Source organism: Electrona antarctica (genome assembly GCF_951216825.1).
Source record: "Electrona antarctica genome assembly, chromosome: 22".
Lineage (NCBI taxonomy): Eukaryota > Metazoa > Chordata > Actinopteri > Myctophiformes > Myctophidae > Electrona > Electrona antarctica.
Window position 1 is genome coordinate 976,564 of NC_136805.1, and position 15,000 is coordinate 991,563.

General features: G+C 48.2%; 1 protein-coding gene across 1 annotated transcript in view; it reads left to right on the forward strand.

The window, feature by feature from the left end:
• The window catches only part of LOC306915939 (regulator of G-protein signaling 9-like), a gene marked incomplete at its 3' end in the record, with an annotated part of 44,004 nt that overhangs the window by 8,972 nt on the left and 20,032 nt on the right, over positions 1–15,000 (forward strand). Inside the window, 9 exon segments of the mRNA XM_079493610.1 lie at positions 4,153–4,206; positions 7,297–7,403; positions 8,223–8,274; positions 8,478–8,536; positions 8,753–8,829; positions 9,893–9,974; positions 10,799–10,861; positions 13,340–13,369; positions 14,929–14,990. Of these exon segments, the coding sequence (XP_079349736.1) occupies positions 4,153–4,206; positions 7,297–7,403; positions 8,223–8,274; positions 8,478–8,536; positions 8,753–8,829; positions 9,893–9,974; positions 10,799–10,861; positions 13,340–13,369; positions 14,929–14,990 (586 nt within the window).

Below are 15,000 nucleotides of genomic sequence, written 5' to 3' on the forward strand. Positions count from 1 at the left end.
CATACCTCACACTGTCACCTCCACACCTCACACTGTCACCTCCACACCTCACACTGTCACCTCCATACCTCACACTGTCACCTCCACACCTCACACTTTCAACTCCATACCTCACGCTATCACAGGTGAGACACTGTCACCTCCATACCTCACACTGTCACCTCCACACCTCACACTGTCACCTCCACACCTCACACTGTCACCTCCATACCTCACACTGTCACCTCCACACCTCACACTGTCACCTCCACACCTCACACTGTCACCTCCATACCTCACACTGTCACCTCCACACCTCACACTGTCACCTCCATACCTCACACTGTCACCTCCATACCTCACACTGTCACCTCCATACCTCACACTGTCACCTCCACACCTCACACTGTCACCTCCACACCTCACACTGTCACCTCCACACCTCACACTGTCACCTCCACACCTCACACTGTCACCTCCACACCTCACACTGTCACCTCCATACCTCACACTGTCACCTCCACACCTCACACTGTCACCTCCACACCTCACACTGTCACCTCCATACCTCACACTGTCACCTCCACACCTCACACTGTCACCTCCACACCTCACACTGTCACCTCTAGGGTTGGGATTCGTTAGGATTTTAACGGTTCCGGATCCTTCCCGGATCCCTCTTAACAGTTCCGGTTCCTAACGGTTCCCTTAACGGATCCTAATATTATTTTTTCCCCTTTTTTTCTGACATAGATTATGCTTATATTATAACTAACCTAACCAAGTACATAATAAACACACATTCATTAATTCAATTATTGAAAATACACTTTACAATTATGAGGTGGCAGTGTGGCACTATTATTTAAACTTCACCACCACCACCACCACCAGCTAGACACCACAACAATATCATTGTTGCAATTTGTACTGTATATTGCAATTTGTACTGTATATTAAATATAGCCTACAGTACACATTGCAATAATGATATTGTTGTGGTGACAAATGTTGTCTTTAATGTTCAGATTAATTTAATATGAAGGACCCCTTACCCTAATGGAAACAAGCCATAGTGCTTTCTTGGATTATAAAATCGTTTTAGCAGACCTTGTATTGAACTGTAGGCTACGTTCCTGTGCTTTTTTCTGCAAACTGTTCATAAAGTAATCAATCTATGGAGGTATGCACCTAAACGCTGGGCTCTCAACAGCCACGCGATTAATTTAGAACCAAATCAAAAGCAGTTGAGTTGCTTATAAGTGCAGACAAATTGATTTGGCTCTATACTATAGTTAACGTGATTCATAAAATATCAGACAGAAAGACGTCGAGTCATTGGCGTTCTAAATTAACACCATTAACAACAGTTGTACAATACGCCGCGGCCTAATGAAAAGCTCTGTAGACGACAGTAGTTTTTATTTTCTATTACGTTACTAGCCTGGGGAAAGTGAACGAGCCTTGCATCATCCTCGTCCCCCGCCGGCTAGCTGTGGTGGAGTTGCGGGGAGAGCGGGCACGGCTTTCCGCATGTGCCTAGATTATTCTCGTGAGTTGTGGACTCGTGTAGGCATATTGATTTTGAGATGTTTCCTCAATGTGGACGTGGTGCAAAACTGCAACTGGTACAAGTTGCAACAACCTTTGCAGCCAGGGAACTATAGCATCGCATTTATTGCACTTGCGTGCTCAGCCTCAGAGTAATTTCCCTCTCTGTTAACCACACTTTGGAGATCTCTTCGACATACTGTCCCAGTCGCTCCGCGGCGGTCGCTGAATGCACAGAATAGTGGGCGTATCCTCCCCGACCCCACTAACTCACTCATGTAGGTTGGGTGACGTCACCCCCAGTAACTTGGCTCTGCTTGCATGCATGCACAGACACAGCGGAGGTAATAAATCAAATACATATAAATATCAGCAAGCATCACTCTTCTATTCTTTCTTCCTATTCTCCTCTACCGCCAGCCCCCCCCCCCCCCCGCTCTCCCCTGACACGGTCGAGGCAGATGGCCGCCCACCCTAGAGTCGGGTTCTGCCTGACGTTTCTTCCTAAAGGGGAGTTTTTCGTTACCATTGTCGCAATATTGCTGCTCTGGGTGGATCTTTGTTGGTTGTAAAGTGTCTTGAGAACTTGTTGTGATTTGACACTTTAATAAAATTGAATTGAATTGAATTGAAGCTGAGAACATACCATACAGTGAGTGAACCACATACCGGGTAGTAATTACAATTCACACGCACACACACACGCACGCACACACAGGGTGCTTCTACGTAGAGTCTCACTGAGCAGTGGTTTGATACTTAAGAGCTGGAGATTCCGTCTCCATGACAACCACGACCGTTACGATGAGTTGTGTGTGTGTGTGTGTGTGTGTGGGGGGGGGGGGGGGGGGGGGGGGGAGGAAGACATAAGAGGCAACATAATGTAATGTAGTGGTCTGTGGGTAATGGAACCGGTCGATTGAACAGATCATAGAAAATGAGCGATAATACTCCCTGATTGAATACAGATAATCGAATTACTAACAAAAACAATATAATAATCAAATCCTCTCCTTTCCTCTCTCTCTCTCTCTCTCTCTCTCTCTCTCTCTCTCTCTCTCTCTCTCTCTCTCTCTCTCTCAATATTAACCCCTCCAGCAGTCTGTTTTCAGAGAGGCTGTGACATTTAAACACACGCACGCACGCACCACACACACGCACGCACCACACACACACGCACGCACCACACACACGCACGCACCACACACACACACACGCACGCACTCACACACCACACACACACACGCTCACGCACGCACCACACACACACGCACACACCACACACACACGCACCACACACACGCACGCACACACGCACCACACACACACGCACACACACACACACACACGCACACACCACACACACACGCACCACACACACGCACGCACCACACACACGCACGCACGCACGCACGCACGCACCACACACACACACGCACGCACACACACACACACACACACCCACACACACACACACACACACACGCACACACACTATGAACTATCCTGTTGTCTTTATCATTATGATTGTCATGCTACATAAAAGTCATACTATTCTGTCCCCGAAATTACTCCGTGTTGTGAGCTTTATAGAAGTAACTTCCGTTTTCAAAATGATTGATTAGTTTGATGAACTAATCAACTGATCCTGTATTAGATCAGACGTATTGCTGACAGATGAACGTCTGTCCTCTCTGTCCCCAGGTGAAGACATCATAGTGAACCTCTGTCCTCTCTGTCCCCAGGTGAAGACATCATAGCATGGCTCGCCAACAGATTAGATCAGACGTATTGCTGACAGATGAACCTCTGTCCTCTCTGTCCCCAGGTGAAGACATCATAGCGTGGCTCGCCAACAGATTAGATCAGACGTATTGCTGACAGATGAACCTCTGTCCTCTCTGTCCCCAGGTGAAGACATCATAATGAACCTCTGTCCTCTCTGTCCCCAGGTGAAGACATCATAGCGTGGCTCGCCAACAGATTAACCTCTGTCCTCTCTGTCCCCAGGTGAAGACATCATAGCGTGGCTCGCCAACAGATTAACCTCTGTCCTCTCTGTCCCCAGGTGAAGACATCATAGCGTGGCTCGCCAACAGATTAACCTCTGTCCTCTCTGTCCCCAGGTGAAGACATCATAGCGTGGCTCGCCAACAGATTAACCTCTGTCCTCTCTGTCCCCAGGTGAAGACATCATAGCGTGGCTCGCCAACAGATTAACCTCTGTCCTCTCTGTCCCCAGGTGAAGACATCATAGCGTGGCTCGCCAACAGATTAACCTCTGTCCTCTCTGTCCCCAGGTGAAGACATCATAATGAACCTCTGTCCTCTCTGTCCCCAGGTGAAGACATCATAGCGTGGCTCGCCAACAGATTAACCTCTGTCCTCTCTGTCCCCAGGTGAAGACATCATAGCGTGGCTCGCCAACAGATTAACCTCTGTCCTCTCTGTCCCCAGGTGAAGACATCATAGCGTGGCTCGCCAACAGATTGATGAACCTCTGTCCTCTCTGTCCCCAGGTGAAGACATCATAGCGTGGCTCGCCAACAGATTGATGAACCTCTGTCCTCTCTGTCCCCAGGTGAAGACATCATAGTGAACCTCTGTCCTCTCTGTCCCCAGGTGAAGACATCATAGCGTGGCTCGCCAACAGATTCGACACAGAAGACGCAGAAGGTGAGAAATGAGCCGGTCGGGTGTCTGGCATCTCCCTTAGAGTTAAATGAGCCGGCCGGGTGTCTGGCATCTCCCTTAGAGTTAAATGAGCCGGCCGGGTGTCTGGCATCTCCCTTAGAGTTAAATGAGCCGGCCGGGTGTCTGGCATCTCCCTTAGAGTTAAATGAGCCGGCCGGGTGTCTGGCATCTCCCTTAGAGTTAAATGAGCCGGTCGGGTGTCTGGCATCTCCCTTAGAGTTAAATGAGCCGGTCGGGTGTCTGGCATCTCCCTTAGAGTTAAATGAGCCGGTCGGGTGTCTGGCATCTCCCTTAGAGTTAAATGAGCCGGTCGGGTGTCTGGCATCTCCCTTAGAGTTAAATGAGCCGGCCGGGTGTCTGGCATCTCCCTTAGAGTTAAATGAGCCGGTCGGGTGTCTGGCATCTCCCTTAGAGTTAAATGAGCCGGCCGGGTGTCTGGCATCTCCCTTAGAGTTTAATGAGCCGGCCGGGTGTCTGGCATCTCCCTTAGAGTTTGATTTGATTTGATTTATTTGATATATTCAAGATACAGTTAAAAAAGAGCAGTACATAATTGTCAGGATTGCACAAAAAGTCAATTACTTAATTCCATTGTGGTCCAAATAAATAAATACAGCATATGGTATAGGAAGAACATGTGTTGACTCAAATCACAATAAGGACATTTACAACGACACCATCATAGATCACTAAACAAAACAATAAATACATAATACATAGATAAATACAGCACTATTCTAGCTTGCCCATCAGCCAGTTTTTCAACATATTTTTTTTAAATGTTCAAGGACTGGGCAAATTTAATTTCCCTTGGGATTTTGTTCGAGTCCTCCACCCCCGTATATTTAAATGAGCTTCTGCCTACCTTATGTTTTAGGTTTGGTAGTTTCAGATCAGCTACACTCGCCCTTGTATTCAAGCTATGGGACTCGTTGACATACGGGAAGTAACCTTTAAAATATGTTGGGTAGATAGACGTTCATCTCCCTTAGAGATAGGGTGAGAAGTTCATCTCCCTTAGAGATAGGGTGAGACGATCATCTCCCTTAGAGATAGGGTGAGACGTTCATCTCCCTTAGAGATAGGGTGAGACGTTCATCTCCCTTAGAGATAGGGTGAGAAGTTCATCTCCCTTAGAGATAGGGTGAGAACTGAGACGTTCATCTCCCTTAGAGATAGGGTGAGAACTGAGACGTTCATCTCCCTTAGAGATAGGGTGAGACGTTCATCTCCCTTAGAGATAGGGTGAGACGTTCATCTCTCTTAGAGATAGGGTGAGACGTTCATCTCTCTTAGAGATAGGGTGAGAAGTTCATCTCTCTTAGAGATAGGGTGAGACGTTCATCTCTCTTAGAGATAGGGTGAGACGTTCATCTCTCTTAGAGATAGGGTGAGAAGTTCATCTCTCTTAGAGATAGGGTGAGAAGTTCATCTCCCTTAGAGATAGGGTGAGAAGTTCATCTCCCTTAGAGATAGGGTGAGAAGTTCATCTCTCTTAGAGATAGGGTGAGACGTTCATCTCTCTTAGAGATAGGGTGAGACGTTCATCTCCCATAGTGATAGGGTGAGAACTGAGAAGTTCATCTCCCTTAGAGATAGGGTGAGAAGTTCATCTCTCTTAGAGATAGGGTGAGAAGTTCATCTCTCTTAGAGATAGGGTGAGAAGTTCATCTCTCTTAGAGATAGGGTGAGAACTGAGAAGTTCATCTCCCTTAGAGATAGGGTGAGAAGTTCATCTCCCTTAGAGATATAGGGTGAGAACTGAGAAGTTCATCTCCCTTAGAGATAGGGTGAGACGTTCATCTCCCTTAGAGATAGGGTGAGAACTGAGAAGTTCATCTCTCTTAGAGATAGGGTGAGACGTTCATCTCCCTTAGAGATAGGGTGAGACGTTCATCTCCCTTAGAGATAGGGTGAGACGTTCATCTCTCTTAGAGATAGGGTGAGACGTTCACCTCCCTTAGAGATAGGGTGAGAAGTTCATCTCTCTTAGAGATAGGGTGAGAAGTTCATCTCTCTTAGAGATAGGGTGAGAAGTTCATCTCCCTTAGAGATAGGGTGAGAAGTTCACCTCCCTTAGAGATAGGGTGAGACGATCATCTCCCTTAGAGATAGGGTGAGACGTTCAGTCACGCCAGAGAGAGACGCTGCTTCTTCGCCTGGAAAGGAGCCAGCTTAGGTGGTTCAGGAATCTGGTTATAGGATGCCTCTCGGGGCGTCTCCCTAGGGAGGTCCTCGTTGCATCGATTAGAATTGATTCCAGACCCTCTAGGTGCGCAGTTCTTCAGCAAGGGGGTACTCGTTCAGAGCGGGTACTTGTTAGGCGTGGGTACTCGTTACGTCCGCATCGGTCAGAAGTGTCAATGTATCCGTGGTTTGCAGAATATGAAGCTTGTGTGTCTCTCAGAGGCCAGGAGTTTGAATGTTATAACCTGTGGTCTCTCTCTGTGTCTCTCAGAGGCCAGGAGTTTGAATGTTATAACCTGTGGTCTCTCTCTGTGTCTCTCAGAGGCCAGGAGTTTGAATGTTATAACCTGTGGTCTCTCTCTGTGTCTCTCAGAGGCCAGGAGTTTGAATGTTATAACCTGTGGTCTCTCTCTGTGTCTCTCAGAGGCCAGGAGTTTGAATGTTATAACCTGTGGTCTCTCTCTGTGTCTCTCAGAGGCCAGGAGTTTGAATGTTATAAACTGTGATCTCTCTCTCTCTCTGTGTCTCTCAGAGGCCAGGAGTTTGAATGTTATAAACTGTGATCTCTCTCTCTCTCTGTGTCTCTCAGAGGCCAGGAGTTTGAATGTTATAACCTGTGGTCTCTCTCTGTGTCTCTCAGAGGCCAGGAGTTTGAATGTTATAACCTGTGGTCTCTCTCAGAGGCCAGGAGTTTGAATGTTATAACCTGTGGTCTCTCTCAGAGGCCAGGAGTTTGAATGTTATAACCTGTGGTCTCTCTCTGTGTCTCTCAGAGGCCAGGAGTTTGAATGTTATAAACTCTGATCTCTCTCTCTCTCTGTGTCTCTCAGAGGCCAGGAGTTTGAATGTTATAACCTGTGATCTCTCTCTCTCTGTGTCTCTCAGAGGCCAGGAGTTTGGGCACTCTGTTTGTGGCCTTCGGCTACATCTACCCCTTACAGGACCACAAGCGCCTGGTGGTCAAACCAGACGCTTCTCTGTACCGCTTCCAGGTAAACACACCCAACACAACCACACCTCTCTGTACCGCTAAACCCAACACAACCACAACTCTCTGTACCGCTAAACCCAACACAACCACACCTCTATGTACCGCTAAACACAACACAACCACACATCAACGTGTGGTCTAGGAGCCAGTTTGAGATGGTGTTCTGCCAGTGGTAAGCGCTGTGCAGAGTGTAGAGTAGGGGAGTATAGCGACACGCTTTGATCTCGCTGCAAAGCGGGTGCCTATGGGCTATAGTTCCAAACATTGCTCCTATGGCTGGAACTATCCCATTGAGACAGAATGAGCACTTCCGCATTCCGTTGTTACAATGGGAGTCAACGCTAGTGTCACCACTCTCTGACTATATAACTCTGGTGCTGTGCTACTGTAATACAAACCTGCCTTACGAGAAAACAACATGAACATTGAACACACTTGGTGAAATAATCAGCTGGCCATGCAACCGACTGTGTGTTGCTTTTACCATGATGTCCTTTTTTCTCCAAGACATATCATTATATGTCCAACTTTATCACACACCATATTATACCATTATATGTCCTATGTTTCTCAGACACCATATTTGACCATTATATGTCCTATGTTTCTCAGACACCATATTTAATATACCATTATATGTCCTATGTTTCTCAGACACCATATTTAATATACCATTATATGTCCTATGTTTCCCAGACACCATATTTAATATACCATTATATGTCCTATGTTTCCCAGACACCATATTTAATATACCATTATATGTCCTATGTTTCCCAGACACCATATTTAATATACCATTATATGTCCTGTTTCCCAGACACCATATTTCTGGCCTGCACAGCAGTGGCCAGTGGAGGACACCGACTACGGTGAGTTGGAATGGAACTACTCACTATGTTTCTTACATTACATACATACTACTACTTCCATTCCACACTATGTTACCCACACTATGTTTATTACATTACATCAGCTACTCTCTGTTGATATAATGTATCTACTATCTGTTTACATCGTGTTATCTACTACATACCACTTCTAATAATGATGTCATTGTTGTTTCTAATCTAAGCGATCTATCTGGCAAAGAGAAACATTCGCAAGAAAGGCATCCTAGAGCTGTATGAGCAGGTGAGACACGCGCACACACACGCACACACACGCGCGTGCGCACATGCGCAATGCCCTAAGTTTTCAGAAAAAACGAAGGTTAACATTATGGTACGTGTGTGTGTGTGTGTGTGTGTGTGTGTGTGTGTGTGTGTGTGTGTGTGTGTGTGTGTGTGTGTGTGTGTGTGTGTGTGTGTGTGTGTGTGTGTGTGTGTGTGTGTGTGTGTGTGTCTTTAGGAACAGTACAACCATCTTCATAAATGGATGAACCACAAGTGGGACTTCATTGTGATGCAGGCTAAAGAACAGTACAGGTGAGCAGAGACAGTAGCCTGGCTACAGAGACAGTAGCCTGGCTACAGAGACAGTAGCCTGGCTACAGAGACAGTAGCCTGGCTACAGAGACAGTAGCCTGGCTACAGAGACAGTAGCCTGGCTACAGAGACAGTAGCCTGGCTACAGAGACAGTAGCCTGGCTACAGAGACAGTAGCCTGGCTACAGAGACAGTAGCCTGGCTACAGAGACAGTAGCCTGGCTACAGAGACAGTAGCCTGGCTACAGAGACAGAGCAGCTCATTAACAGTACAGGTGAGCAGAGAGCATTCGGAGATTGTGGAATAGTTGTCTGGCTACGCAAGACTACATTAACAGTAGTAACTATGGTTCAGTCAGGACAACTCATAAATGGATGGAATATATATGCAGTTATATATATCTACAGTTTTCTACCTCTGGTCTGCTTTGAGGCAGGACTCCAGAGAAGAAGGGAAGATATAACCTCATTGTCAGCTCTGTAGCAGTGGCCGGCAAACTTTGTTCTTCTGGATCGGACTAGTGAAGAAACACGGGGAAGGTTGCCGTATATTAGATTAGTCGATGGGTGGCTCTTCCAAGACAGATTTTGCGCTCTCAATAGAAGGCGGGTGTAAGTGCCATCCAACCGTTTCTCTAGTTTCTTTGAAAGTGTCCATGTCTCGGAGCCATAGAGTAGAATCGGCTCGACGGTCGTCCTAAATATTTTTACTTTGAACATCTTACTAAGCTGGGATGACCAGATCTTATGCATGTCATTGCAGGCTGACCAGTCCATACCCTTCCTAGTTTGAAGAAGATATATATGAGCCCAAATACTTGTAGTCATCAACCTGTTTCAAAGGATAGGAGTGTTGTGAAGTGTTTTGATAACATGGTTATTGTTGGATGTGCATATATTTACGTATTCGTGTGTGTGTGTGTGTGCGTGTGTGCGTGTGTGTGTGTGTGTGTGTGTGTGTGTGTGTGTGTGTGTGTGTGTGTGTGTGTGTGCGCGTGTGCGCGTGCGCGTGCGTGTGCGTGCGTGTGCGTGCGCATGCGTGTGCGTGTGTGTGTTATCCCAGAGCGGGGAAGGAGCGCAAAAAGCCGGACCGTGTGGTGTTTGACTGCCAGGAGAGAGCTTACTGGGTGGTGCACAGACCTCCGGTACACACACACACACACACACGCACGCATGCACTAGGGCATTAAGCAACTAGTCGACTAGTTTACTAGTCGACTAGTTTACTAGTCGACTAGTAAATCCACTAGTCGACCTTGTTGGTACTAGTTGACTAAAATAAAAAATAAAGTTTATTTTTATTTATTTTTATTTTTCCCCCCGATTTTGTAGGCCTCAAGATCAGGTAGATTGTAGTTATAGTCACCATGTACACAGTTTTTCAATGTACAAATATTTATTTCCAAAAAAAAAAAGTTAATTTTTTTAATTTATTTTATTTTTGACATAATAGGTAGTTAAACAACTAGTCGACTAGTAAACTAGGCAACTAGTCAACTAGTAAAAATTACTAGAAGTGAATGCCCTAGCATGCACGCACGCACACACACACACACACACGCGCACGCACACACACATACGCATGCCTGCACGCAGTGCACGCACACACGCACGCACGCACGGACGGACACGACACACCTACGCACAAATCACAGTTCCCAAACCTTTCAGGCTCAGACTGTACTTTATGAATTAATAAGCTGAGCCCTATTTGCTACAGTATGTACTGAGTACTGAGTGACATGCTTATTGTATCACCAAGACATTTTGCCATGATTGTGTCAATATAACCTTAACTATATATAACCTTGTATGCTCTCCTGTATGTCAACATGAATGCATTGTTTGTGTGTGTGTGTGTGTGTGTATGTGTGTGTGTGTGTGTGTGTGTGTGTGTGTGTGTGTGTGTGTGTGTGTGTGTGTGTGTGTGTGTGTGTGTGTGTGTGTGTGTGTGTGTGTGTGTGTGCAGCCAGGGACAGCCTCTGCCATGGACTATGGACTTGAACGCCATGCAGATCCTAATGCAGACGAGGTACCAGGTGAGTTTTGTGTGTGTGTGTGTGTGTGTGTGTGTGTGTGTGTGTGTGTGTGTGTGTGCTTCAGCTTATATCAGTTAAGAGGCTTTATTGAGTGCATTCTAAGCCGAGGTGTTGTGTTGGATGTAAACAGCAGTGTAACACAGTCCTCTCACAGTACAGTTCTCAACAGGCCTCAAACTTAAGGCCCGGCCCTACCTGGGCCCCACCTGGGCCCCACCTGGGCCCTACCTGGGCCCTACCTGGGCCCCACCTGGGCCCCACCTGGGCCCCACCTGGGCCCCACCTGGGCCCTACCTGGGCCCTACCTGGGCCCTCATCAAACCCTGTCTCCTACCTGGGCCCTCATCAAACCCTGTCTCCTACCTGGGCCCTCATCAAACCCTGTCTCCTACCTGGGCCCTCATCAAACCCTGTCTCCTACCTGGGCCCTCATCAAACCCTGTTGCCTACCTGGGCCCTCATCAAACCCTGTCCCCTACCTGGGACCTCATCAAACCCTGTCCCCTACCTGGGCCCTCATCAAACCCTGTTGCCTACCTGGGCCCTCATCAAACCCTGTCCCCTACCTGGGACCTCATCAAACCCTGTCTCCTACCTGGGCCCTCATCAAACCCTGTCCCCTACCTGGGACCTCATCAAACCCTGTCCCCTACCTGGGACCTCATCAAACCCTGTCTCCTACCTGGGCCCTCATCAAACCCTGTCCCCTACCTGGGACCTCATCAAACCCTGTCCCCTACCTGGGACCTCATCAAACCCTGTCTCCTACCTGGGACCTCATCAAACCCTGTCCCCTACCTGGGACCTCATCAAACCCTGTCCCCTACCTGGGCCCTCATCAAACCCTGTCTCCTACCTGGGCCCTCATCAAACCCTGTCTCCTACCTGGGCCCTCATCAAACCCTGTCTCCTACCTGGGACCTCATCAAACCCTGTCCCCTACCTGGGCCCTCATCAAACCCTGTCCCCTACCTGGGCCCTCATCAAACCCTGTCTCCTACCTGGGACCTCATCAAACCCTGTCCCCTACCTGGGCCCTCATCAAACCCTGTCTCCTACCAGGGCCCTCATCAAACCCTGTTCCCTACCTGGGCCCTCATCAAACCCTGTCCCCTACCTGGGCCCTCATCAAACCCTGTCTCCTACCTGGGCCCTCATCAAACCCTGTCTTCTACCTGGGCCCTCATCAAACCCTGTCTCCTACCTGGGCCCTCATCAAACCCTGTCCCCTACCTGGGCCCTCATCAAACCCTGTCTCCTACCTGGGCCCTCATCAAACCCTGTCTCCTACCTGGGCCCTCATCAAACCCTGTCTCCTACCTGGGCCCTCATCAAACCCTGTCTCCTACCTGGGCCCTCATCAAACCCTGGGCCCTACCTGGGCCCTCATCAAACCCTGTCTTCTACCTGGGCCCTCATCAAACCCTGTCCCCTACCTGGGCCCTCATCAAACCCTGTCTTCTACCTGGGCCCTCATCAAACCCTGTCTCCTACCTGGGCCCTCATCAAACCCTGTCTCCTACCTGGGCCCTCATCAAACCCTGTCTTCTACCTGGGCCCTCATCAAACCCTGTCTCCTACCTGGGCCCTCATCAAACCCTGTCTCCTACCTGGGCCCTCATCAAACCCTGTCTTCTACCTGGGCCCTCATCAAACCCTGTCTCCTACCTGGGCCCTCATCAAACCCTGTCTCCTACCTGGGCCCTCATCAAACCCTGTCTTCTACCTGGGCCCTCATCAAACCCTGTCTCCTACCTGGGCCCTCATCAAACCCTGTCTCCTACCTGGGCCCTCATCAAACCCTGTCTCCTACCTGGGCCCTCATGAAACCCTGTCTCCTACCTGGGCCCTCATCAAACCCTGTCTCCTACCTGGGCCCTCATCAAACCCTGTCTCCTACCTGGGCCCTCATCAAACCCTGGGCCCTACCTGGGCCCTCATCAAACCCTGTCTCCTACCTGGGCCCTCATCAAACCCTGTCTCCTACCTGGGCCCTCATCAAACCCTGTCTCCTACCTGGGCCCTCATGAAACCCTGTACATTCAAGAGAATGTCCCCGCTGCCTGCCACTCTTAGATCTCCATATATGGAGCTGACCTGTTGATCATTGAATAGAGTTGTATTTCTGTAATGTTCTGAATTTGTTTTGTTCTGATTTTTCTAATCCTGTCCCTTTCTTCTCTCTCTTTGTTTTTCAGATTTCTCTCACGGCTCTTTCATTGTGTTCACAAACACACACGCACGCACGCACGCACGCACGCACGCACGCACGCACGCACGCACGCACGCACGCACGCACGCACGCACACACACACACACACACACACACACACACACACACACTTCATTTTGCTCTCAGTGACAGTGCAGTATTACAATTCATATTTTAAACTGAAAGTATATATATTTTTTCATCCTATTATTAAATGGTTCATCTCTGACGTGACATTAAGTGTGTTTTCTTCGTCCAGGTCAAAACACCAGACTTCTACGCAAAGATTGTAAGTGTGTTTTACATGATAATATGTTCAATAATAATAATAATAATAATAATAATAATGAGTTATGCTGTTCCTATATTCTGGGTTCAGTATGACATTATTCTATATATTCTGGGTTCAGTATGACATTATTCTATATATTCTGGGTTCAGTATGACATTATTCTATATATTCTGGGTTCAGTATGACATTATTCTATATATTCTGGGTTCAGTATGACATTATTCTATATATTCTGGGTTCAGTATGTTCACACCAGAATGATTCTCTATGGAATCATTTGATTTAATCATACCTCCCGTTGTTGTCGATCGCCTCGGGAGTGTTTTGGCTACATCTAGCTACTTCAGCCACATCTGGGATAACGCCTGGTGCGTCGCTAAATGTGCTCCTTCAGCTACATCTGGGATAGCACCTGGTGCGTCGCTAAATGTGCTCCTTCAGCTACATCTGGGATAGCACCTGGTGCGTCGCTAAATGTGCTCCTTCAGCTACATCTGGGATAGCACCTGGTGCGTCGCTAAATGTGCTCCTTCAGCTACATCTGGTATAGTGCCTGGTGCGTCGTTAAATGTGCTCCTTCAGCCACATCTGGGATAGCACCTGGTGCGTCGCTAAATGTGCTCCTTCAGCTACATCTGGGATAGCACCTGGTGCGTCGCTAAATGTGCTCCTTCAGCTACATCTGGGATAGCACCTGGTGCGTCGCTAAATGTGCTCCTTCAGCTACATCTGGGATAGCACCTGGTGCGTCGCTAAATGTGCTCCTTCAGCTACATCTGGGATAGCGCCTGGTGCGTCGTTAAATGTGCTCCTTCAGCCACATCTGGGATAGCACCTGGTGCGTCGCTAAATGTGCTCCTTCAGCTACATCTGGGATAGCACCTGGTGCGTCGCTAAATGTGCTCCTTCAGCTACATCTGGGATAGCACCTGGTGCGTCGCTAAATGTGCTCCTTCAGCTACATCTGGGATAGCGCCTGGTGCGTCGCTAAATGTGCTCCTTCAGCTACATCTGGGATAGCACCTGGTGCGTCGCTAAATGTGCTCCTTCAGCTACATCTGGGATAGCACCTGGTGCGTCGCTAAATGTGCTCCTTCAGCTACATCTGGGATAGCACCTGGTGCGTCGCTAAATGTGCTCCTTCAGCTACATCTGGGATAGCACCTGGTGCGTCGCTAAATGTGCTCCTTCAGCTACATCTGGGATAGCACCTGGTGCGTCGCTAAATGTGCTCCTTCAGCTACATCTGGGATAGCACCTGGTGCGTCGCTAAATGTGCTCCTTCAGCTACATCTGGGATAGCACCTGGTGCGTCGCTAAATGTGCTCCTTCAGCTACATCTGGGATAGCACCTGGTGCGTCGCTAAATGTGCTCCTTCAGCTACATCTGGGATAGCGCCTGGTGCGTCGTTAAATGTGCTCCTTCAGCTACATCTGGGATAGCATCTGGTGCGTCGCTAAATGTGCTCCGCTGCTATAAATCGCTGGGCGCTCTGATTGAATGGATTAAATAACGCCAGGTGTTCGGGTGTTAAAGGTGATTGTTGTCTCCACAGAGGATGTTCACAGAGTCGGCCATCATGAGGCCCAGGGTGAAATCCTCTGTGTCCATCGGAGCGTAAGCCATC